Below are 22,937 nucleotides of genomic sequence, written 5' to 3'. Positions count from 1 at the left end.
CTGATGGTTACCAGTAACAGCAAACCTATAACAATGCATCTTGATGTACTCCATAGGTAATCAAGGTACAGGTAAAGCATCAAGGAAGCTGGAGTCATCCATGGCTGACTCGTTTAATGGTCTAATATGTCTCCAGTTGATAACCAACTCCATACAATTTTAGTCGTTAGACTGCTCTGTGTTCAGGTCTAATTCAGGGAGATTAGTGATTACACTATAGTTTCCATAGTTTACAAGAATAATTTTGGCTCTATTGTTTTGTGGCACTAAACTAGATTCATCAACAATTAGGCTTACTATTTTGCTCTCAAACTTAATGTTGCCTAGTTTGTTCATATAAATGCTGTAACTGGCTTATGGATGTTGCTGTCCCGGAATCCAAATTAAACATGCATTAGAATAAACATTCTGAAAAATGTCTTGGAAAAGACATGGCATCAAGAGGATACTTCTGGCAAAATGGTTTTGACAATGCAAAATCAAGCATTTATAATTTTGACAGTCTTGGTTTGGAGCTCAGATATGAAAATTAAAATGACGTAAAATTAAGTTCAGAAAAGCTGGCTATGTTGTGATCCAGGAGGCAAGAAGTAAGAGTTTGAATATTTCTTGGTTCAATTGTTTTGAGAAAGAGCTTGAAGAAGTGGGATCTAATTTCCAGGGCTGTTTAATTGATTCTTTGGGGCTTTGTTTGATTGCTTTTAATTAAACAGAGAGCAGTCCTCTAACCCTCACCCTCTCAAAATCATCATAATTCCTGCATGACAATCATTGCTCTACCACCCGTCCTCCACGAATCCTCATTCCCTCCATGTCCAACTATGGCCCATCCACGTCCTTTCAGCTAGTATACTGCTTCATTGTGCATTACTGAGAAACAGCTCCGATATCTATTAATCTGGTGAAATATTTGTACTAAGTCTAAAAACCTTGCTGGATTGACAGTATTTTTCTCTTGGATCTATTTCTCAATTGTTCAATGTTTATCTCATAAATTCAAGAAGAGTCAAGTACTTGTAGTTTCTGCTTTTAATATTTTAAAGTTCTGGTTGATTAGCACTTTTGTACAATCATGGTAAAAGGGGTGTTTAAAGAATATTGTGAATGAATCATATTTTAATGTTTTCTCACATACAGCATTACCTGTAGGTGAGAAAATTCAGCTAAAGGTGTGGTGGTGATTCTGTTTCATGGCCTCTGATCCTCCATGGCCTGGAATGGCTTTTCATACATGTTGAGCATGTTTCCCATGGAATCATGTGGCCAGAAGTCTGGAAGCCCTTACCACTGGTGAGACCTCACAACTCACATGCCTTTGGTGTCATATTTAAAAGCCCAGTTATACCACTGCGGATGTTGAAATTCGGGAACTTCCTCTCAAATGGCTGTGCTTGATTTTGAAAATGTGCTTACTCCACGAAAGAAATCTAGAGATACTGGTGGACAGGGTAGTGGAGAGCAGGGCAGTCCTTTTTCCTGTTGGATGCCAAAGAATGCCATACTAACAGATTTGGCAGTCCTGGATATACAATGCAGACCAAGGCCAGTTCTGCATTAAAAAATGTCAGCCATGCATCGAAGAAGGTCAATAATTTGCCGTGCTCCACAAGGGTAACTGCTGTGTTTCTTCTACCTCATAGTCACAAGGTTTGCACTCACTTGAATTCTGCCACTGCATACACATCACACATAGGCTCGTGTTCTATACCTCTCAGTATGTTATGCATCATGCCCACTCAACAGCTGACATGCATCTCCTCCTCCCAAAGTACGAATCCTGTGTGCCTTCTACAGTTCCTACTCACTCAGTGGTAACAGATCATTACAGGTCCTGCTCAAGGACAACATTCTGGGGAAGGTGGGACCTGTACAAGAAGGACGGGTTGCATCTGAACTGGAAGGGGACCAATGTCCTGGGTGGAAGGTTTGCTCGAGTAGTTCGAGAGGGTTTAAACTAGTATGGCAGGGGGGTGGGAACCTGAGCTGTATACCAGAGGTGAGCATTGATGCAGGTGAGGCAGTAGCAAGAAGTAGACCAGCTAGTGGGAAGGATTTTCCTGGGAAGGAACCAAGGCATCGGTTAAAGTGTGTTTGCTTTAATGCAAGGAGTATCAGGAATAAAAGTGATGAACTTAGAGCATGGATCAGTACCTGGTGCTATGATGTTGTGGCCATAACAGAGACATGGGTTTCTCATGGGCAGGAATGGTTGCTGGATGTTCCAGGGTTTAGAACATTTAAAAAGAATAGGGAGGGGGGGAAAAAGAGGAGGGGGTGTAGCACTACTAATCAGAGAGGGTATCACAGCTACAGAAGCTTCCTTTGTCGAGGAAGATCTGCCTACTGAGTCAGTATGGGTGGAAATTAGGAACAGCAAGGGAGTAGTCACCTCGTTAGGGGTTTACTACAGGCCCCCCAATAGCAGCAGGGAGATTGAAGAAAGCATAGGTCGACAGATTTTGGAAAAGTGTGCACGCAGTAGGGTTGTTGTAATGGGTGACTTTAACTTTCCTAATATTGATTGGAACCTCCTTCGAGCAGAAGATTTGAATGGAGCTGTTTTTGTAAGGTGTGTTCAGGAGGGTTTCCTAACGCAATACGTTGACAGGCCGACGAGGGGAGAGGCCATTCTAGACTTGGTGCTCGGAAACGAGCCGGGGCAGGTATCAGATCTTGTGGTGGGAGAGCATTTTGGTGATAGTGACCATAACTGCCTCACATTCTACATAGCTATGGAGAAGGAGAGGATTAGGCAGAATGGGAGGATATTTAATTGGGGAAGAGGAAACTATGATGCGAATAGACATGAGTTAGGAAGCATGGACTGGGAGCAGTTGTTCCATGGTAAGGGAACTATAGACATGTGGAGACGGTTTAAGGAACAGTTGTTGGGAGTGATGAGTAAATATGTCCCTCTGAGACAGGCAAGAAGGGGTAAGATTAAGGAACCTTGGATGACGAGAGCGGTGGAGCTTCTAGTGAAAAGGAAGAAGGTAGCTTACATAAGGTGGAGGAAGCTAGGGTCAAGTTCAGCTAGAGAGGATTACATGCAGGCAAGGAAGGAGCTCAAAAATGGTCTGAGGAGAGCCAGGAGGGGGCACGAGAAAGGCTTGGCAGAAGGAATCCGGGAAAACACAAAGGCATTTTACACTTACGTGAGGAATAAGAGAATGGTCAAAGAAAGAGTAGGGCCGATCAGGGATAGCATAGGGAACTTGTGTGTGGAGCCTGAGGAGGTAGGGGAAGCCCTAAATGAGTTTTTTGCTTCTGTCTTTACGAAAGAAACTAACTTTGTAGTGAATGAAACCTTTGAAGAGCAGGTGTGCATGCTGGAATGGATAGAGATAGACGAAGCTGATGTGCTGAAAATTTTGTCAAACATTAAGATTGACAAGTCGCCAGGCCCGGATCAGATTTGTCCTCGGCTGCTTTGGGAAGCGAGAAATGCAATTGCTTCGCCACTTGCGAAGATCTTTGCATCATCGCTCTCCACTGGAGTCGTACCTGAGGACTGGAGAGAGGCAAATGTAATTCCTCTCTTCAACAAAGGAAATAGGGAAATCCCCGGCAATTATAGACCGGTAAGTCTCACGTCTGTCGTCTGCAAGGTGTTAGAAAGGATTCTGAGGGATAAGATTTATGACCATCTGGAAGAGCATGGCTTGATCAAATACAGTCAACACGGCTTTGTGAGGGGTAGGTCATGCCTTACAAACCTTATCGAGTTTTTTGAGGATGTGACTAGAAAGGTTGATGAGGGTCGAGCTGTGGATGTGGTGTATATGGACTTCAGTAAGGCATTTGATAAGGTTCCCCATGGTAGGCTCATTCAGAAGGTCAGGAGGAATGGGATACAGGGGAACTTAGCTGCTTGGATACAGAATTGGCTGGCCAACAGAAGACAGCGAGTGGTAGTAGAAGGAAAATATTCTGCCTGGAAGTCAGTGGTGAGTGGAGTTCCACAGGGCTCTGTCCTTGGGCCTCTACTGTTTGTAATTTTTATTAATGACTTGGACGAGGGAATTGAAGGATAGGTCAGCAAGTTTGCAGACGACACAAAGGTCGGAGGTGTCGTTGACAGTGTAGAGGGCTGTTGTAGGCTGCAGTGGGACATTGACAGGATGCAGAGATGGGCTGAGAGGTGGCAGATGGAGTTCAACCTGGATAAATGCGAGGTGATGCATTTTGGAAGGTCGAATTTGAAACCTGAGTACAGGATTAAGGATAGGATTCTTGGCAGCGTGGAGGAACAGAGGGATCTTGGTGTGCAGATACATAGATCCCTTAAAATGGCCACCCAAGTGGACAGGGTTGTTAAGAAAGCATATGGTGTTTTGGCTTTCATTAACAGGGGGATTGAGTTTAAGAGTCGTGAGATCTTGTTGCAGCTCTATAAAACTTTGGTTAGACCGCACTTGGAATACTGCGTCCAGTTCTGGGCGCCCTATTATAGGAAAGATGTGGATGCTTTGGAGAGGGTTCAGAGGAGGTTTACCAGGATGCTGCCTGGACTGGAGGGCTTATCTTATGAAGAGAGGTTGACTGAGCTCGGTCTCTTTTCATTGGAGAAAAGGAGGAGGAGAGGGGACCTAATTGAGGTATACAAGATAATGAGAGGCATAGATAGAGTTGATAGCCAGAGACTATTTCCCAGGGCAGAAATGGCTAGCACGAGGGGTCATAGTTTTAAGCTGGTTGGTGGAAAGTATCGAGGGGATGTCAGAGGCAGGTTCTTTACGCAGAGAGTTGTGAGAGCATGGAATGCGTTGCCAGCAGCAGTTGTGGAAGCAAGGTCATTGGGGTCATTTAAGAGACTGCTGGACATGTATATGGTCACAGAAATTTGAGGGTGCATACATGAGGATCAATGGTCGGCACAACATTGTGGGCTGAAGGGCCTGTTCTGTGCTGTACTGTTCTATGTTCTATTAACTGCTCTATCAACCTCAATCTGTCAGTTTCTTTCATTACTGAATAATCTAGACCATTCCTCAAGACTAATGTCTCAACGGCATCTCTACTGACCTATCTGTAATGCCCAGACTGCTGTCATTGACCTACAGCATTTGAAGTTGGTCAAACCCTTGCAGTGTTAATTAAATGAGGTCTTTAATTAATTGTGGAGGTACTTTCAGACAGACAATGGTCACTCTTCACCTACTAAGGATTCTTCTCCTTGACTTTTACACATCACCATTTGTTTGAAGCATATGTGGTGTGTATGCCACCGAGTTTTATGGGATTAAGACCTTTGAACTTTGATGAAAATTGCGAGTGCAGGAAATGGGACCAGGAGTACTGGAAACAGATCCCAGCCACAATTTTACAGGTCTGAGGAGTCTCTCTAACTCTGCAAAAATCTAGCCCAACATTACTCAAGAAAATACTCTGACCATTGTGTATTAACCAGCATCCCATTTAATCCTTTTCCCTGAACAAATATTTGAAAGTGATTACACAGTGTGGAGCTGGAGGAACACAACAGGCCAGGCAGCATCAGAGGAGTAGGCAAGTTGACGTTTTGGGTTGGGACCCTACTTCAGAAATAGGGAAGGGGAAGGGAGCTTAGAAATAGATAGAAAGAGAAGGGGTGGGGCTGGGGAAGGTAGGTGGGATGGTGATAGGTGAATGTAGGTAAGGAGTGGTGGGTATTGGTCTGTGAGGTGGGAGGGGCAGATAGGTGGGAGAGAAGATGGACAGGTTACATCAGGCGGAGATGAGAGGGAGGGATGGTCATGGGGTGGGGAGACTTAGAAACTAGTAAAGTCCATGTTTAGGCCATCGGGCTGTAGGCTCCTGAGGCAGAATATGAGGTGTTGCTCCTCCATTTTCAGGGTGGCGTCATTGAGAGACTGGAGGAGGCCCAGGATGGACCTGTTGCCTAGGGAGTGGGAGGGGGAATTGAAGTGGTTTGCGACTGGGAGGTGGTGTTGTTGTTTGTCACGAACAGAGCGCAGATGCTCTACAAAATGGTGTCCGAGCCTCCTCTTGGTCTCACCGATGTAGAGGAGGCCGCATCTGGAGCAGTGGATGCAGTAAACTACGTTAACCAATGTGCAGTTGAACCCCCGTCTAATGCGAAAGGATTGTTTTGTGCCTTGACAGGACGTGAGGGGAGAGGTGTAGGGGCAGGTGTAGCACTTCCTGATGTTGGGAGAAAGGTGCCAGGGGTGGTGGGGCTAGTGGGAAGTGTGAAGCAGATGGGGGAGTCGTAGAGAGAGCGGTCTCTCTGGAAGGCAGATGTGGGTGGGGAGGGAAATAGATCTTTGGTTGTGAGGTCGGATTGTAGGTAGCAGAAGTGGCAGGGAATGATACGTTGGATGCGGAGGTTTGTGGGATGATACGAGAGGACAAGGTGGATTCTGTTTGTATTTTTATTGGTGAGAGAATATGTGAGGGCAGAGTTGCAGGAAACGTGAGAGATGCGGTTGAGGGCATTTTTGATCACCAGAGGGATAAACTTGTGGTCCTTGAAATAAGAGGACATTTGAGATGTTTAGGAGTGGAAAGCCCCATCTTGGGAGCAGACACACAGAGAAGGCAGAGGAATTGGGTGTAGGGGTTTGCATTCTTGCAGGAAGATGTGTGAGCGGAGGTGTAGTCTAGGCAGCTGTGGGCTTGAAATAGATGCTGGTTTCAAGGCGGTCAGCAGAGATGGAGACAGGGAGGTCCACAAAAGAGAGAGAGGTATCAGAGATGGTCTGGGAGAACTTGAGGTTGGGGTGGAAAGTGTTAGTGAAGTTGATGAACTGTTCAAACTCCTCATGGGAGCACGAGGCAGCACCAGTACAGACATCGATATAGCAGAGGAAGATGTGGGGGGTAGCGCCAGTGTAGCTGCGGAAGAGTGACTGTTCCATGTATCCTACGAAGAGGCAGGCATAGCTTTGAGCCATGCAAGTTCCCATGGCCACTCCTTTAGTCAATAGGAAGTGGGAGGAATTGAAGGATAAGTTATTAAGGACAAATTTGGTTAAGCGGAAGAGGGTGTCAGTAGAGGGGGACTGGTTGGGCCTGGTGGAGAGGAAAGAATGGAGGGCTTTTAGGCCATCTGCATGGGGATACACATGTACAGGGATTGGATGTCCATAATGAAGATGAGGTGTTGGAGGCCAGGGAATTGGAAGTCTTGGAGAAGGTGGAGGATGTGGGTGGTGTCCTGGACATAGGTGGGGAGTTTCTGGGCTGGGGTGGGGCGGAAATTGGGTTGAGATAAGTGGAGATAAGTTCAGCGAGGCAGGAGCAGGTAGAGACAATGGGTCAGCCAGGGCAGTTGGGATCGTGGATTTTGAGAAGGAGATAGACGAGCAGTGCAGGGTTGGGGAACGATGAGGTTGGAGGCCGTGGGTGGGAGGTCACTTGAGGTTAAGAATGGCCTGAGAGATGATGTTTCGATGGTCAGGGGTGGGGTCATGATCAAGGGAGCGGTAGGAAGTGATGTCAAAGAGTTGGTGCCTGGCCTTGGCAATGTAAAGGTCAGTGCGCCAGAGCACTACTGCGCCTCCCTTGTCCATGTTCTGTAGGGGAGAGGTTGGAGTGAGTGAGATAGGTGGAGAGATTGAGGCGATCGATGTCGTGATGGCAGCTGGAGATAAAGAGGTTGAGGGAGAGTAGGCGGCCTTGGGGTGGTCTCGAGGAGGATGGGGTGTGGTCAAGGCAGGAATTGGGGTCTGAAGAGGGTTTAGAATCATGGCTAAAGAAACAGGCGCGGAAGCGGAGATGACATAAAAAGTGTTTGATGTCCAAACGTGAGTGGAATTCATTGATATGTTGGCTTAGGGGAATGAAGGTGAGTCCTTTACTGAGGACTGACCGTTTGTTCTCAGTGAGGGGGTGATCTGGCGGTGGGGTGGGGGAAATGGTGAATACCCAGCAGGGTTTGGGGCTGGAACTGGGTGTAGAGCTAGTGGCTGGGTTGGAGCTGGGTGTGGAGGCGGAGTTAGTGACGTCGGCAGTAGATGGGGCGATCTCGGCGTCGTTATAACTTTCTCTAAAGGCCTGAACAAGTCATTCAACATTTAGCTAACATTTTTGGGTCATATCCACCATCTCTTAGAAATGGCAATATTTTCAGGGCCCCTTTTAAATATTTTTTTCTTAGTTAAGGCATTAAAAAAAAATCAAGAAGTCCCAGAATCTTCCAGTCAGTCAGGCATTAAAATAAATGCACTGATTGAAATTTAGAATACTCTGTTGAAGTTCAACTGGTTAAGAGAACTGAAAAAGAAAAATGCCGTTTATCCCCTACACTTTGCTCTGGGAACTGATTGTTCACAGACCTTGATGAAGACATCATCATAATACTATCTGACTTAATCTTAAAATTCAACAAAATCTGTGGGTCATAAGGAGGATAAATTACCTCTCTTTTGATGGATAACACAACAAATAGCATCATGTAAAACAGTACAATGAAGAAGATAGCTTTTTTTCCTTCAGTACAAAGGAATTGATTTTACATTGTACCTGAGTTGTTGCAGCATTAAAGGAAATTCCAATCAAAGAGCACAGGCCCAATCCTGCAGCCACTGACAGTGCAACCAACAAGACGCCTGCCAGCCCGACAGCACCCTGGGACTTGGCGGAGTCCCACCGTAGCATGGTTAAACAGGCATAGGCAAGCTGCAAGCAGAACAAAGGAGAAGACAAGCATTAAAATCCAATTTTTCTTTATGTTTTCCAAACAAAGAATTATTTTAATGCAACTTAAAATAAAACAAGGAATTCATGCATTCGTCCCACTCAAATGCATGTGTGCTATGAACTGTGACAATTTTATGAAGGTCTGATCAATTAGTTCTTAGATAACAACTTTGCAATGTTGTTTTTCATTGTTTAATTTTGCTAATGCTATTATGTCCACAGCTGCCATCTCAGATGCATAGAACACCTTACCATAAGAAGATAGCCACCAGCCACTCGTATAACACTGACACTCGAAAATGACTTGAGGATGTCCTCAAGGGTTGTAGTAGAGAATGAAAGAACCTTCTGGGTCGAATTCTGTAAAACACTTTGATGGACAACCTAGAAAAAAGAAATTAGCTTTTAAAATAAATATTCATTTGATTGCCTTTAGGAATTTTTTAGTGCAAATGTATCTAAATTTAATAGTTTTTGTAGAACAGTATCAACAAGAGACATAAAGATGACCAGATGAATTAATAATTAATCAATTAAGATTGAAGATTTCTAGCCTTCCTATAGCCTATGTCATAATTTTTTAATTTTAGCTAAGGTACACAGTAACATCGGAAATTGAGCTAAGTTATTTCATGCTTCTTTGTTGTATTTGCACTGAATTACTGAACTTCTGCTATTCAGACACTTATGAACCTCCTATTCTGCTTATATGTAAAACTATCTCAGATTCTCCACTAGCCAAATTCCAGCACCCCACACCCCGTTCCAAAGTAAAAGTCACCACATCGCGATTCATCAGGTTCTTCTTCAGCCAAAAAAAACAAAAAAAAAATCATGGCTTCTCATTCATGCTTCAATGACTGGCCAGCACACAGGGTCACGGGCTGCTTCAGAAAGGTCACTGCCCGGGAAACAAATGCCAGATGATGTCACCTGACCCTACCAATGGGACTGCAGCTGTGAGCAGATTCTGTGCCTAGCTAATGTTTTCCAGACACCTTTTTTAATAAACAGAGTAACAATCACAGTGGGCGACTGTTGCTCAGTTCAGTGTAGCCTTTGTTTGTTTCCATATTATGTTTGTAAATGCAGCTGAAAACAAATGTTATTATAAAGTTTGGTTGAAGTATTAACACAATGTTTGTCTGTATGAAAAATGCAATCTCCACAGGTAGTACTGCAAAAATAACGCTGTACCAATGATTCCGAATCCCAACAGGTTTATCTCAAATCAGGCGCTGCATAGCGTAATTTTTTTTGTAGGCTGGGAAAGCAAAGACAGACAGAAGCAGGCTTCACTGCAGGAAACCACATCTGGAGGCTAAATAGACCATTCAACAGACACATCCTCCCTATTACACACAGCCTTATAAGCAAAGTTTTCTAAACATTGAAATGAACTTATTCCAACTAGTTAAAAAGAAAAACAAATACACAAAAACAATAATGCTAAATATGACTTTACTTATTCAGAATAACTTGGAATTATCAAATGATGGTTTGCAATGTATATGGAAAACTTACAGTTCTTGAATAAATGTTTCAAAGCACTTCATACATAATATATAGCCTGAAGCAGTGTCAGTTGTTATGTGGGGCAAATACATCAGTCTCATAAATAGATGGATGGCCACAATATTATACAGTGTATGTATATTGTGGTAGTTAACCCCTTCCTTAGATCCTAAACTATTACTTGTATACTAGTCCAACATACTGGTCTCCCCTTACAAACAAAAGCACCTTTAATTTACTTTTCTCCCCATTTTACCTCAACATATTTCCTTTGCCAGGCCTCTAGAATCGCTGCAGCTTTGTCCAGGTTCCAGTTGATATCCGAAACGTAGTAATAATCCTTGAAGTGCTCATACATCTGCTTGGGGGTCATTAACTGAAACATAGTCTGAAAAGCCTGGGCACTGAACAGAGGCGGAGAGAGATGGGGGATGGGAAAAAATAAACATTATCAGGAAGAGAACTCAGTTTACAAAGTCATAAATGAAATACTCACGAGCTCTCAGCTATTTTTTCACCTTCTAAAAACATTACTTTTATTAAGCTGAGCCACCATTTAAGTGAATGAACTTCTGAATAAACACAATGCGCCAGTCCGTTGCTTTGTATTAAGAGAATACTTTTTGTTTTGAAAGAGTCCTATTTTGTTGATTAGTTGATTGAGTCATGTATAACAAAGTTGAATACCACTTGAAATCATTTGGAAACTTTATCGAGGTCTGTTTAGCAGCCCATATGCTCAAGGCAGGAAGCTATAACTGTGCTTTTCATGATTGTTAACAAAGGTAGTTGTATCATGGTGGACTGATGAAAAAATTTGGGAATCAAGCAGGGTAAAAGTAGGCAGTACCATTTTACTACACTCCAAATCAAAACACTGCCTTTCTGGACTAAAGAAATCTGTGAATAGGATTATAGATTGCCACTGAAAATGCTGGATAAAGCAACAGGTCTGGCAGCATCTATGGAAATTCTCTCTTCACAGATGCTACCAGACCTGCTGAGTTTCTCCAGCATTTTCTATCTTTGTTTCAGACTTCCAGTGCAGTATGTTGCTTTAATTTAAGGATTATGGACTGCTCCCTTTCTCAGTTTAATGGAAATTTGCCCACAAATGATAGTTCAGTGGCTTTAAATAACATTAAACATTCTGAACCAGACTCAAGTACTGGTCCACACCGAATTAACCTTCCTTGTTTAAATCATACATTACTTAAAAATACATTCAAATTTGCCTATCCAAGCAGTTCCATACATTAGAGGAAACAAGGCCATTTTAAAACAGCTCATTTAAATAGCTGTGTCTTTACAAAAAATTGCTTTCCCAAGACCCTTCAGTAGTTTAAAAAGGTCCATATTGCAAACTATCAAGATTCCACGCTTCAACTTGATAAAAAAAGTTTCCCTTCCCAACTGATCACTCAGTGAATATCTGCTGTAAGGGGAGGAGGTTCTGAAACACACTAACAGGTTCAGAATGAGGAGACAGGGCAGCTAGAGGCCTTCAGTTCCTCATTGCCAACAGTACCAATGCAGAAACAATGAGGGAGCCTGGGCGTAGATGAGTGAGGTAGAAGTTGGAGGGATGGGTGTAGGGGGACAGGGGACAGCATTCACAGGAAGAGCGCTGCGAGAAGAAAGTAGTAGGGTGGATGTCATCAATTTTAACAGGGGCCTGGTTCTCAATGGCTACTCTCCACTCTGTACTGATGCTGGTAATCTTGTACTTTACCCAAGATCATCTACCCACACTCCGGAAACAATCTCATAAATTAGCCGTGGCCAAAGGATCCTTGGTTAGGTTTCAATTTTGTGCTGTTCTCCCTCTCAATTGCTAGACATTGAAATTAGACTGACTGTAACTTGGTTTGAATTGATTTCAACTCTAGTCTGGTTTGGTCATTTACCTGTATAGTATTCCACTGCTGTTTTTTGTGGTACCCCCTAATATTAGCTCCTCTTGCCAATGCATGTACTTTCTGGACAAGCCGTGGCAACCACCACTTAATACCCGGGCAATATCTAATGGCTGAAAATATAGAGAGCATCATTACTGGATAACATCCATATAATAAATAATCAGTAACAACAGAGTTTTTGAGTTTCCACACTCTTTCAATTGATAATAGACACACTTTTAATTAACACTTAAAGAAGCTAAAGTTGCCAACATCAGCATTTCAGAATGAAATCTCAGAAGTAATTTCTATGGGTATGAATCTGAATTTAGGTAGAAGGATTACATTTTAATACTTACTGTCGTTGAGTTTTTATTCGGGGCAGTAAGTGGACAATCTGGATCTGCAGGGTTCAGGCATGGACGATCCATGTAACCACGTCCAACTTCAGCCTTGTTCAGCATCTCCTCCCAACCACCCACTTCATACTTCAGATTCTTTAACTCCTCCAGAAATTCTAAAGGATCAAGATTTGTCCATTGCAACTGCAGTTTACCTCTGTCAAAACAAAATAACATTTTTAATTTAAAAACTAACATGTAAAAGGGTAACTGCTAAGGGGAGTTGCAATGGGTGGGCTTTTGTTGGGGGTCAAGATCTCTGCCTCCTCACCACCACAAACTGCACTGCCTCCTTCTCAGCCCCCATCCCCTGACAGAGGAGGTCAGTGGACTCATGGACAAAGTGGTTGGAGAAATAGTTCTACTTGGGAATCCCGCAGCCCAATGGTATCAATGTGGATTTCACAAGCTTCAAAATCTCCCCTTCCCCCCCCACCGCAACCCAAAACCAGCCCAGCTCATCCCCGCCTCCCTAACCTGTTCTTCCTCTTACCTATCCCCTCCTCCCACCTCAAGACACACCCCCATTTCCTACCTACTAATCTCATCCTGCCCCCTTGACCTGTCCTGTCCCCCCTGGACTGACCTATCTCCTCCCTAAGTCCCCACCTACACTCACCTTTACTGGCTCCATCCCTGCCTCTTTAACTTGTCTATCTCCTCTCCACCCATCTTCTCCTCTATCTATCTTTGATCTGCCTCCCCCGCTCTCCCTAGTTATTTCAGAGCCCCCTTCCTGTCCTCCATTTCTGATGAAGGGTCTAGGCCCAAAACGTCAGCTTTCCTGCTTCTCTGATGCTGCTTGGCCTGCTGCGTTCATCCAACTCTACAACTTGTTATCTTGGATTCTCCAGCATCTGCAGTTCCTATTATCTTGGAGAAATAGTTAAGGTTGGTATGTGGAAGACCTGGCATTACACCGAATTTTATATGCCCATCACCACTAAACCTGTGGGTGGAGTGGGTAGATTTCCAGCCCATTATGTAACTAGCTTCACAATTCATTGAAAACAGATGGTTAGTGTCTATCATGAGCCATGAATTACATAACTGATACGCAGTTGGCCATAAATTTTGGCTAGAACTTTGTTCTTGTGGTGGAGATCTGCCAACATGTTGTGACCCCATTTTAGCTGTCCGTGGGATCCTGAAACACATTTTATGGAGCCAGAGGACAGGTAATTGATTGGTTAACACTGGGGTGGGCACCCATCAGACCGATCCACCCAGCTGTAGGTCAAATGGTCAGCAGCCTCATTGACAGAACAGGTATGGTGGTCACTGCTGGAACTGCAAGTGGATAAAGAGGATAGTACCAAAGGATGAATTCTACCCGACCAGGCAGGTGGATTTGGGGGGCAATAGCAGCAGTCATGCAGACCCTGATGAGGTCATAGCTGGGAGATGCACGACTTGGTGAGATCAGCTGCGAGCACTGATGGTGGGGAGCGCATGCCAGGCCCAACTGAGCGTCTGAACGGATGCAGTCCCAACTCCACTCACAAACCACTGAAACCACTGCAAGACTATAATGGTTTTACTTGGCAGTTTTGCCTTATGACAGAGGGCTCACCTGCCACTGTTAAACTGCCAGTGGCAGGCGGATGTGAGGCAGATTGGTCCTTAAATGGCTCAATTGGTCTCCGGTTAGGAAAGGTACCTGCCACCTTCTCAGCTATTGGCAAGTTGGCAGTGTAGTGGAAAAGTAGTAGTGACAGTATAGTAGTGATTCCACCCCTATTCCCTCACCATCTTCCAGCACTCCCATCTCCCTGCTAGTAAAATCCAACCTACTAGCATACACTCATTGGGCCGCATGGTCTATTGTTTTGTGCTATAAATATTCAGTAAGCTTGTTTAATATGATACTACTTAGCATCAAATATCCATGCAATGAATACAAATATTTTACTATTTAGGCTAGATATTCCTGTGAAGAGAGGGTAACAAATTTTTTTTTGCTAAAGCCAGATATTTGCTTTCTCCTTACAGTGATAGAAATTAAGTTAAAATGTGCAATTTTTATAGGAGCCATTTTTGTGGATAGCCCACTGAACCATTTCACATTCTCACTGCAGTCCACTGGTAGCTCCAGAACTACAGAAATGAAGAAAAATTGAAATTATGTAACATTGCTGGGATATAAAAAGTGAAAAATCATTGATATATTTGCAACTTTCGCAGCCTTAAATGAGGATTGCCACACCAGATATTGGGAAATTGGTGTATGGATTTTCCATTCAGGGGGTTTAACTTCAACTGACAGGCAAAAAAAACTGGTGGCACAGTATCAACCGCTGATTATACACTCAGCTCAGTCTTTCTTTCCACTGAAGTGAATAGGAAAACTCTAAGATGTATACGAGTGACTAATTCACAATACTGAACTCATCCTCTAATGGGGAAACTTGAAGTCTATCCCAACAACTTCTGCTTTAAGTCAGTAAGAAATTTAACTTTGTCTCCTATCAATTTAATTGAAGTTTAACATACAGAGGTCTATAACTTTCAATCATAAAATTTCATGAAGATTTAGAATGATATGCAAAGAGTTGTTGGAGGGAATCCCCAGGGACAGGATTTACATGTATTTGGAAAGGCCAAGACTGATTAGGAATAGTCAAATTGGCTTTGTGCATAGGAAATCGTGTCTCACTAACTCAGTTGAGTTTTGTGAAGTAGTACCGAAGAGGATTGATGAGGACAGCATTGTGGACATGTTCTATATGGACTTCAGTAAGGTATGTGACAAGGTTTTTCATGGTAGGCCAGTTTGCAACGTCAGATCACATGAAATACAAGGTGAAATGGCTCGAAGGTAGAAGACAGAGGGTTGTGGTGGAGGATTGCTTTTCAGACTGGAGGCCTGTGACTAGCGGTGTGCCACAAGGATTAGTACTGGGTCCACTGTTTTTCATCATTTATATAAATGATTTGGGTGTGAACATGGTTGGTAAATTTGCAGATGACGCTAAAATTGGAGGTGTAGTGGACAGCGAAAAAGGTTACCTCAGAGTACAATGACATCTTGATCAGATGGGCCAATGGGCCATGGAGTGGCAAATGGAGTCTAACTTAGACAAATGTGAGGTGCTGCATTTTGGAAATACAAATCAGGGCAGGACTTATATGCTGAACAAAGAGACCTAGGAGTGTAGTTTCATAGTTCCATGAAAATGGAGTTGCATGTATATGGGATAGTGAAGAAGGCATTTGCTACGCTTGCATTTATTCGTCAATGCATTAAGTATAGGAGTTGGGCGGTCATGTTGCAGCTATACAGGATACTGGTTAGGCCACTTTTGGAGCACTTTGTGCAATTCTGGTCTCCTTGCTATAGGAAGGATACTGTGAAACTCTAAATGGTTCGGAAATGATTTACAAGGATGTTGCTAGGGTTGGATTTATAGGGAGAGGCTGAATAGGCAGGGTCAATTTTCACTGGAGAGTTGGAGGCTGAGTGGTCATCTTATAAAGATTTATAAAATCATGACAGGCATGTATAGGGTGCATAGGTAAGGTATCTACCCCAGGGTGGAGGAGACCAAAACTACAGGACATAGGTTTAAAGTGAGGGGAGAAAGATTTAAAAGGGGCCTAAACAAGTGACCTTTTCATGTAGAGACAGTGTTGTTGTATGGAATCATCTGCCAGAGAGAGTGGTGGAGGCTGGTACAACATTTAAAAGGCATCTGAATGGGTATATGAATAGGAGGGTTGAGAGGGGTATGGGCCAAATGCCAGAAAATGGGGCCAGATTTATTTAGAATATCTGGTTGGCATGGACGACTTGGACCGAAGAGTCTGCTTCAATGCCGCATATCTATATGTTCTATGACTCTACCCATCTGCATAAAAATCATTAATCCAATACATTCTTTAAAGATAAAGTTACAATTTTAATTTTTATAAAGTTCACCAGTGCACAATGTAGTAAAAAGTGATTTTTTTTGGGAGGATTAGCGATGTTGGAAGTTAGTATCCAATATTCAATACTTTGGTGTTCCATTTATAATGTTCGTCAAACAGGAGGCTGAAAGGAATCCCAGCAGAAGTACAAAAATTCAGAGGGAAGAACATACCTAGGTTATCTCTAGCACCTCCTGGCGGTTAGCAAAAGCACTGGAGAGCTGTGAGCCAACCCCAAGTTGGTGTCAGGCTGGATAGGTATTGAGAATAAAATACAAAAAGCAAAGGATAACTTGCTCAAAGATCCTCACAAAAATTAAGGATTTTGCAAATGGGGCTCAAAATAAGTACTCATATAATATGGAGATAATGCAGTGGAATAAAGACACTATCATATTGTTTTGGTTTTTTGTAGATCAGAAATATATAAACAGCAAGTAAGTTAAATGCCCTTCCAAATAACTGAATATTTTTCTTTCCCTAGTTATTTACTTCTGTTTAATTTAAAGAAACATATTTTACTAGATGTCCTCTTCCAAACTTTGCCTCTGTTACTTTGATTGATACTGTCAGATAAATTACCATTTAACATGAATGTGCTGACAGTCTGTGCCTACTGAGACGTTTCCACTGTTAAAACATGATGTCATTTTTTTCCATATTAACAGGATAAGAAATTAGCATTTGGCGGCATCAAAAGATTGTGACATAATGTCTGATTACAGTCCTCCTGTATTATAATAACAGTTCTTCTACTTGAATCAATCATAATACCTGACCTTTATTGCCACTAATGATACCTTATTCCTTTATGCACTTTGACAACCTGGCAAATGACCAACATACCCCCTTTTGAATTTCTTCCTGGTGCTGACAGACTGGAGAGGCTTTTGGCTGGCTTATTTTGTGGTTCAAACCACATTGTATCTGCTTAACCAGGCTTGAGTCATTATTTCAATTCTCCCAACCAGAAAACACAAAACCCTTATTTACAATTCCATTTTTATATTATCAATTCCATGTCTCCCACCCACCCTTCCAAGAAACCTCAAAGCACTCAGAGACAAAAAAATAGCTCATGATTCGTGTTAGGATCATGATCCTATAAATCTACATAATGTTCCACGTGAAAATGCTGAATGTATGTGACTGATAACCAGTCACATGTGAGAAAATATGTTTTACTATTCCCCTGATAATTGATGTCAGCAGGCAAAAATCTCCATTGATTATTGTGAATGATGGTAGAGCAGAGATTCATCGCACCCATTGTTTAGCTGTAGGAACAGTATGAAAGGATCAAAGGATAGGAAAGTACTGATGCTGATTTTAGGTGTGCATGACCAAATCAAGCAACAAAGAGATTTAAGTCTGGCTAGAAACTGTTTTTTTTCTCAGTAATCTTAAGTGGGCAAGCTGCTGGCTTCTGCTGCTACTCAACAGGTAGCTTACCCATTTGAAAAAAAAAATCGGGCTGCCTGATTCACTGGAAGCAGCTTGAAAGTTAAGTTCCAAGATGTGAGCTCGGGCAAGTGGTTCAGGGAAACAGATGTGGAGCAGCAATTGGACATTGTAGAATTAGTGGAACACTCCTGTTCCACCTGGTTCAAACAATGACCACTGAAGAATCTAGAGAACAGCCTGTTCAAACTCTGTCATAATCAATTCCTGCACAAATTCCTAAAACAATTATTAAACATATAAATGTAAGGTGGTTCCTGTGGACACTTAAAAATTCTGCTTACCCATAACTGAGCTGAATGTTTTTCAGGGATTTACACACAGGATACTGGTCTCCAAATTGGATATTGTTGTATGCATTATGTGTGTCATGGTGCAATTTCTATTCCTACCTCTCTTAAAAAAATACAGAAAGCCGTTGCTAAGGAAATACTAAGAGCACTCGACATACTGAAAATCTTAAACTAATAAAATCTCAAAAGTTTTCAAGTTCCTGACTATTACAATGGTGAAGGAGCTTTTTATTATTCTGCTTTGATGTATATAGGCAATGCATTATCTTGCAATTAGCTTTGCATATTTAAACTAGAAGGATAAACGTAAGAAGCATCACAGGAAATATTTTCTAACAGTCTTAAACTTGATTTACTTACGGCAGATAGACTGTTCCCAGCTGTAACTTAGCACCTTCCCAGAAACAATCCAAAGGTGTGATTATTACACAAGGATACAATTTTTCAATAAGCTGGTAAAAACAGAAACATGGCATCACACATAGTTCAATAAATATAGCAAACATCAAAACATCAAACAAATCAAAGGTGAAAGATTACTTTGTTTATTGGAATATACTTTTGATTTTAAGAACGTCTATTAATTTTAAGTGGGATCTGAACTCACCTGATCCATCCAACCAGTTTCTGTCACAAGTGCTCCTGATTTATAACATAAGTTGTCCAAGGTCCACTGTCTGAACAAAATTAGAAACAAGATCATCATGTGAAAAAGACATAGTTAAAAAAGTGCATTGACACAAGAAAAAGAAATTGCAAGAAGGTCAAGTTACAATTCAAAAAGACGACTGGACCAGACTTAACAGATCTGAAAAAAAAGGTATCGTGCACTGGTCTACATTAAAGGCTCAAATGCCTATAGAAAGCAAACATTTCATTTGATTTTGATTAAAAAAATGTTCACAAAAAAAACTTAGATAGTACTTAGAGGTACAACTAAATCAATGTCACTTACTTGTTGTACAAATAAACTTGTACTCTGCTGGCATTAAATGCAGAGTTAAGATGCTGTTGCAGCGCTTCAACCGTTAGAACACTAGCACCTTCCTCAGGAGATGTCTGAATCATGATCTGAGGATTGAACATGGCTTCCTCCCCTATCTTCTGTCGTGTGTATGATAATTCTTGACTCACTCTTCCACCAACTGAGGAAGAAAGGGTATTTTTCAGTTATTGTTACCAATGTGCTTCCAATGATAGTGATTTGACGCAAAACTTCTCTACAAATTCATGATTTCTTAACAAATCCGACATAAAAATTGACTTGCATGAAATACATATTTTCACTGAAACTTCCACTTTTTTTTTAAACTCTCAAATCAGTATGTCAGTATATCTTTGCCAGAAGACTGGAAGTTGGCTAACTTGAAAGGGCTCAGAAAAAATTTACAAAAATGTTGCCAATAGTGGAGGGTTTGAGGGTTTGCCAATAGTGGAGCTATGTGGAGAGGCTGAATAGGCTGGTGCTATTTTCCCTGGAGCGGCAAAGGCTGAGGGGTGACCTTATAGAAATTCATAAAATCATGAGGGACATGGATTGGGTGAATAGTCAAGGTGTTGTCCAAAGGGTAGGGGAGTCCAAAACTAAGGGCATAGGTTTAAAGTGACAGTAAGATTTAAAAGGGACCTAAAAGGCAATGTTTTCATGCAGTAAATAGTGTGTGTATGGAATGAACATGGCGGAGTTGGACCGAAAGATCTGTTTCTGTGCTGTACATTTCTCTGACTCTATGACCAATGTCCTTTTGAGCTGAAACACAAAATCAGTGCAGTGGTACACAGAAGCTACAAGAGTTCATCCCTTAAAGGAGAACACACTTTCAAACTTACACTGACAAAATCAAGGATAGATGGCTTAAGGTGGCACCTCAATATAGATTATTCACTGCACCTTTACTAAATTACAACTGTTCAAATAATGCATGCACTTCTAATTTACAAAATAAGTAATAGATGACCTCAAGAAAAGAGCTCTAAAGATCTTGCTTGCCATTGGCAAGGAAGGACTTCACAAACTTAAGACATGTGGTCTTTGCATGGACAATCAGAAAAATCCAGAGAAGATCTAAAATATTCTTGAAAATCAGATGAAGGTACACATTAATTTCAGGAACTCAAGTCATATAGACTGCAACCCAACAGTCTATTAAACAATTTCAGAAGACATCACAGCAAAGGGCATGAGTGAGACATGCTGTAAATGGAACTACAGAGTGTCTCACTGAACTAGTCCTTACCTCTGCCCCAGTATAAGCATTTAAAGAAGGGACTTTTAGCAGGAGAAAGAGCCATGCCATTGGTGCATTACTTAAGGATGGATACAAGTTGAAAGCCAGTGTCAGATGAACTAAAATTACATGCTTTAGGTACAGCCTACACTATTGTTTTGGTTTGAAAAGTGTACTAAACTAACAAAATCTGTAATAGGGGTGGACCTTTGGACCTAACCAAAAGATATCCAACTTTTCTAGATATCTGTAAAGCATGTTCCACCAAAGGACATTGGTGGGCAATTGGCATGCATGTGAAAGAAATCTCGTTCCAAAGGCCAGACCACACCCTAGATCAAAACAGTAGTGGAGTCAGCAACAAGATGGCACAAAACCACAACATAGGCAAGTGTAAAGAAGATACAGAAATGCAAACACGTAAGTCAGGTTCAGAACCAGCAGGAGGAAGGCAAATTTTGGAAGATGACAAAGTTTTCCTTATTGTTAACCGTACACACTGTGTCAATAGTACACAAGGTAATTATAATATTTTAACCATTATGATCATCTTGTATTGAAGCAGGACAACAAATATTAAAAACCAAAATTGAGACAGTAGCTACTGTCAACATATTATCACTACGACTCCTGAAAGACATGCTACCTCACCAAATGGCAGTTTATTTGATGTCTGTGTAGAGCCTGAGAGAATGTACCACAACATATTAAGGATTATTGATTCCACATACTGGCAGAAGCCAGAAATCCAGCAGTGACAGGGCTACCACCACACACAGACTGGAGTATAGTTGCAATACAAGATTTAACCTGTGGTGAAAAAGACCATAATCAAATCAGTCAGCAATCTCAAATGTCTGGACCCAGAAGTACCTGATGCAAACAGAAATTTTAAGAGTGATTCAGTGTCGCACCTTAAAAATGATGCAATCCCATTTACTGATCCTCCAAGAAATGCACACACATTCAGAAGACATGTTGAGCAGAAATGAAGGGGAAGCAACAAAATGCCGTAGCTCCATCACATATTCTGCAACATAAGAGTACACCAAGAACCAAGGCACTTCAAAAGATGTCCACACAAAATACTGATGTTGGAAGAATTTAGTTCTAAATTTTCCAAAGCAATTTTTTTCAAGTCAGATGCAAAGCATGGATTTTTGTCTGCTCATTTCGCTGAAGAATTCACAAAATTTGAATGTTAGTGTTGCTGATGGTGAGAATCTGGGCTATCAGTTAGGCACGACATATTCCAACAATACATAGATGGGATCATTGGTAACATACCTGGTTGTATTTGTATTGCTGAAGATATCCTATATATGGGTAGGATACAGACAGGGTACGACTACATTGATGTCTACCAGTGACAGCCCTATGATGACAAAGATTCAATTTTAACAGAGTGAATTGCTAAGCCAATGGCATCATAATAATTTTCTTTTGGTCCATTTTACACACTCTGTCCAGATTCCAGTAAAGTCGCAGATATTAAACAAATGCCTATGCCACAGAATAAAGAGGATCTTCAACATTAACTCTGATTTTTAAACTTCCTCTCACTTAATATTCCCAAGTTAGAAAAGTTCTTGACACTGAGGGATTTCCTCAGTAGTGATTCACTGTTAAGTGGCAACATTATCACTGATTCACAGAATCCCTATAGTATGGAAGCAGGTCATTCAGTCCATTGAGTCACACTGACCCACAAAAGAGCATCCCCTCCAGCCCAACATCCTACCCCATCTCTTTAGCCCTGCATTTCCCATGGCCAATCCATCCAGCCTACACATCCCTTGACACCATGGGCAATTTTGCCTAGCCAATCCACTTTAGATTAGATTAGATTCCCTACAGTGTGGAAACAGGCCCTTCAGCCCAACAAGTCTACACTGCCCCTTGAAGCATCCCACCCAGACCGATCCCCCTATAACCCACACACCCCTGAACACTATCGGCAGTAGCATGGCCGATCCACCTAGCCCGCACATCTTTGGACTGTGGGAGGTAACTGGTGCACCTGGAGGAAAATCGACACAGACACAGGGAGAAAGACAGCAATAACTGATGTACAAACAAGTAGGGAAATATCAAAACTGGGCACTGGCCAGAATATGAGAGTTAGAAATAGAAATACAAATACTTGGATACTAGCAAATGTTTCTAGAATATACAACCAACTAGGTCATATAAAATTATTACTGATTATAGTGCTCCATTGCAAAAGAACAGAAACCTGCTCAGGCCAATGTATAACACACTAATCACGCACAAAGAGAATGAAGAATACTTTGATACTGATGGTTCTGTGATCACGTTCAGTAACATCTACCTGCAGCAAAACAATCAATGTGTGAAACAAGTGCAACAGAAAATGACACATATCTTTCCGGATGCATATATGATTAGCAGTTTAGGACAAGTTGTCAAAACTCCAAAACATTACAGTGAACTTTATAACGTTATTCCTTGAAACATTTTCTTTGTATACTCATTGAATTGATAATATGCACTTATGTACAACCAACTATAATTGCATGTAATCAGTTTTTATCTTTTGAAAGATGAGATGTTCTGTTATGTCCTATA

General features: G+C 41.8%; 1 protein-coding gene across 3 annotated transcripts in view; it reads right to left on the bottom strand.

The window, feature by feature from the left end:
* ptch1 (patched 1) overlaps positions 1-22,937 on the bottom strand; it is a 109,303-nt gene that overhangs the window by 46,930 nt on the left and 39,436 nt on the right. For all 3 annotated transcript variants that reach the window (XM_048527258.2, XM_048527257.2, XM_048527259.2), the window contains exons 3-10: positions 19,076-19,265; positions 18,728-18,797; positions 18,481-18,572; positions 12,416-12,614; positions 12,066-12,187; positions 10,415-10,562; positions 8,896-9,027; positions 8,467-8,622 (exon numbers count right to left, since the gene is read on the bottom strand). In XM_048527258.2, coding sequence (XP_048383215.1) covers positions 8,467-8,622; positions 8,896-9,027; positions 10,415-10,562; positions 12,066-12,187; positions 12,416-12,614; positions 18,481-18,572; positions 18,728-18,797; positions 19,076-19,265 — 1,109 coding nt within the window. The remainder of the gene's footprint in view (positions 1-8,466; positions 8,623-8,895; positions 9,028-10,414; positions 10,563-12,065; positions 12,188-12,415; positions 12,615-18,480; positions 18,573-18,727; positions 18,798-19,075; positions 19,266-22,937) is intronic.

This window comes from Stegostoma tigrinum, chromosome 3, assembly GCF_030684315.1.
Source record: "Stegostoma tigrinum isolate sSteTig4 chromosome 3, sSteTig4.hap1, whole genome shotgun sequence".
Taxonomy (NCBI): Eukaryota; Metazoa; Chordata; class Chondrichthyes; order Orectolobiformes; family Stegostomatidae; genus Stegostoma; species Stegostoma tigrinum.
Note: the sequence above shows the minus strand (reverse complement) of the source record. Positions and strands in the feature narration are given on the sequence as shown.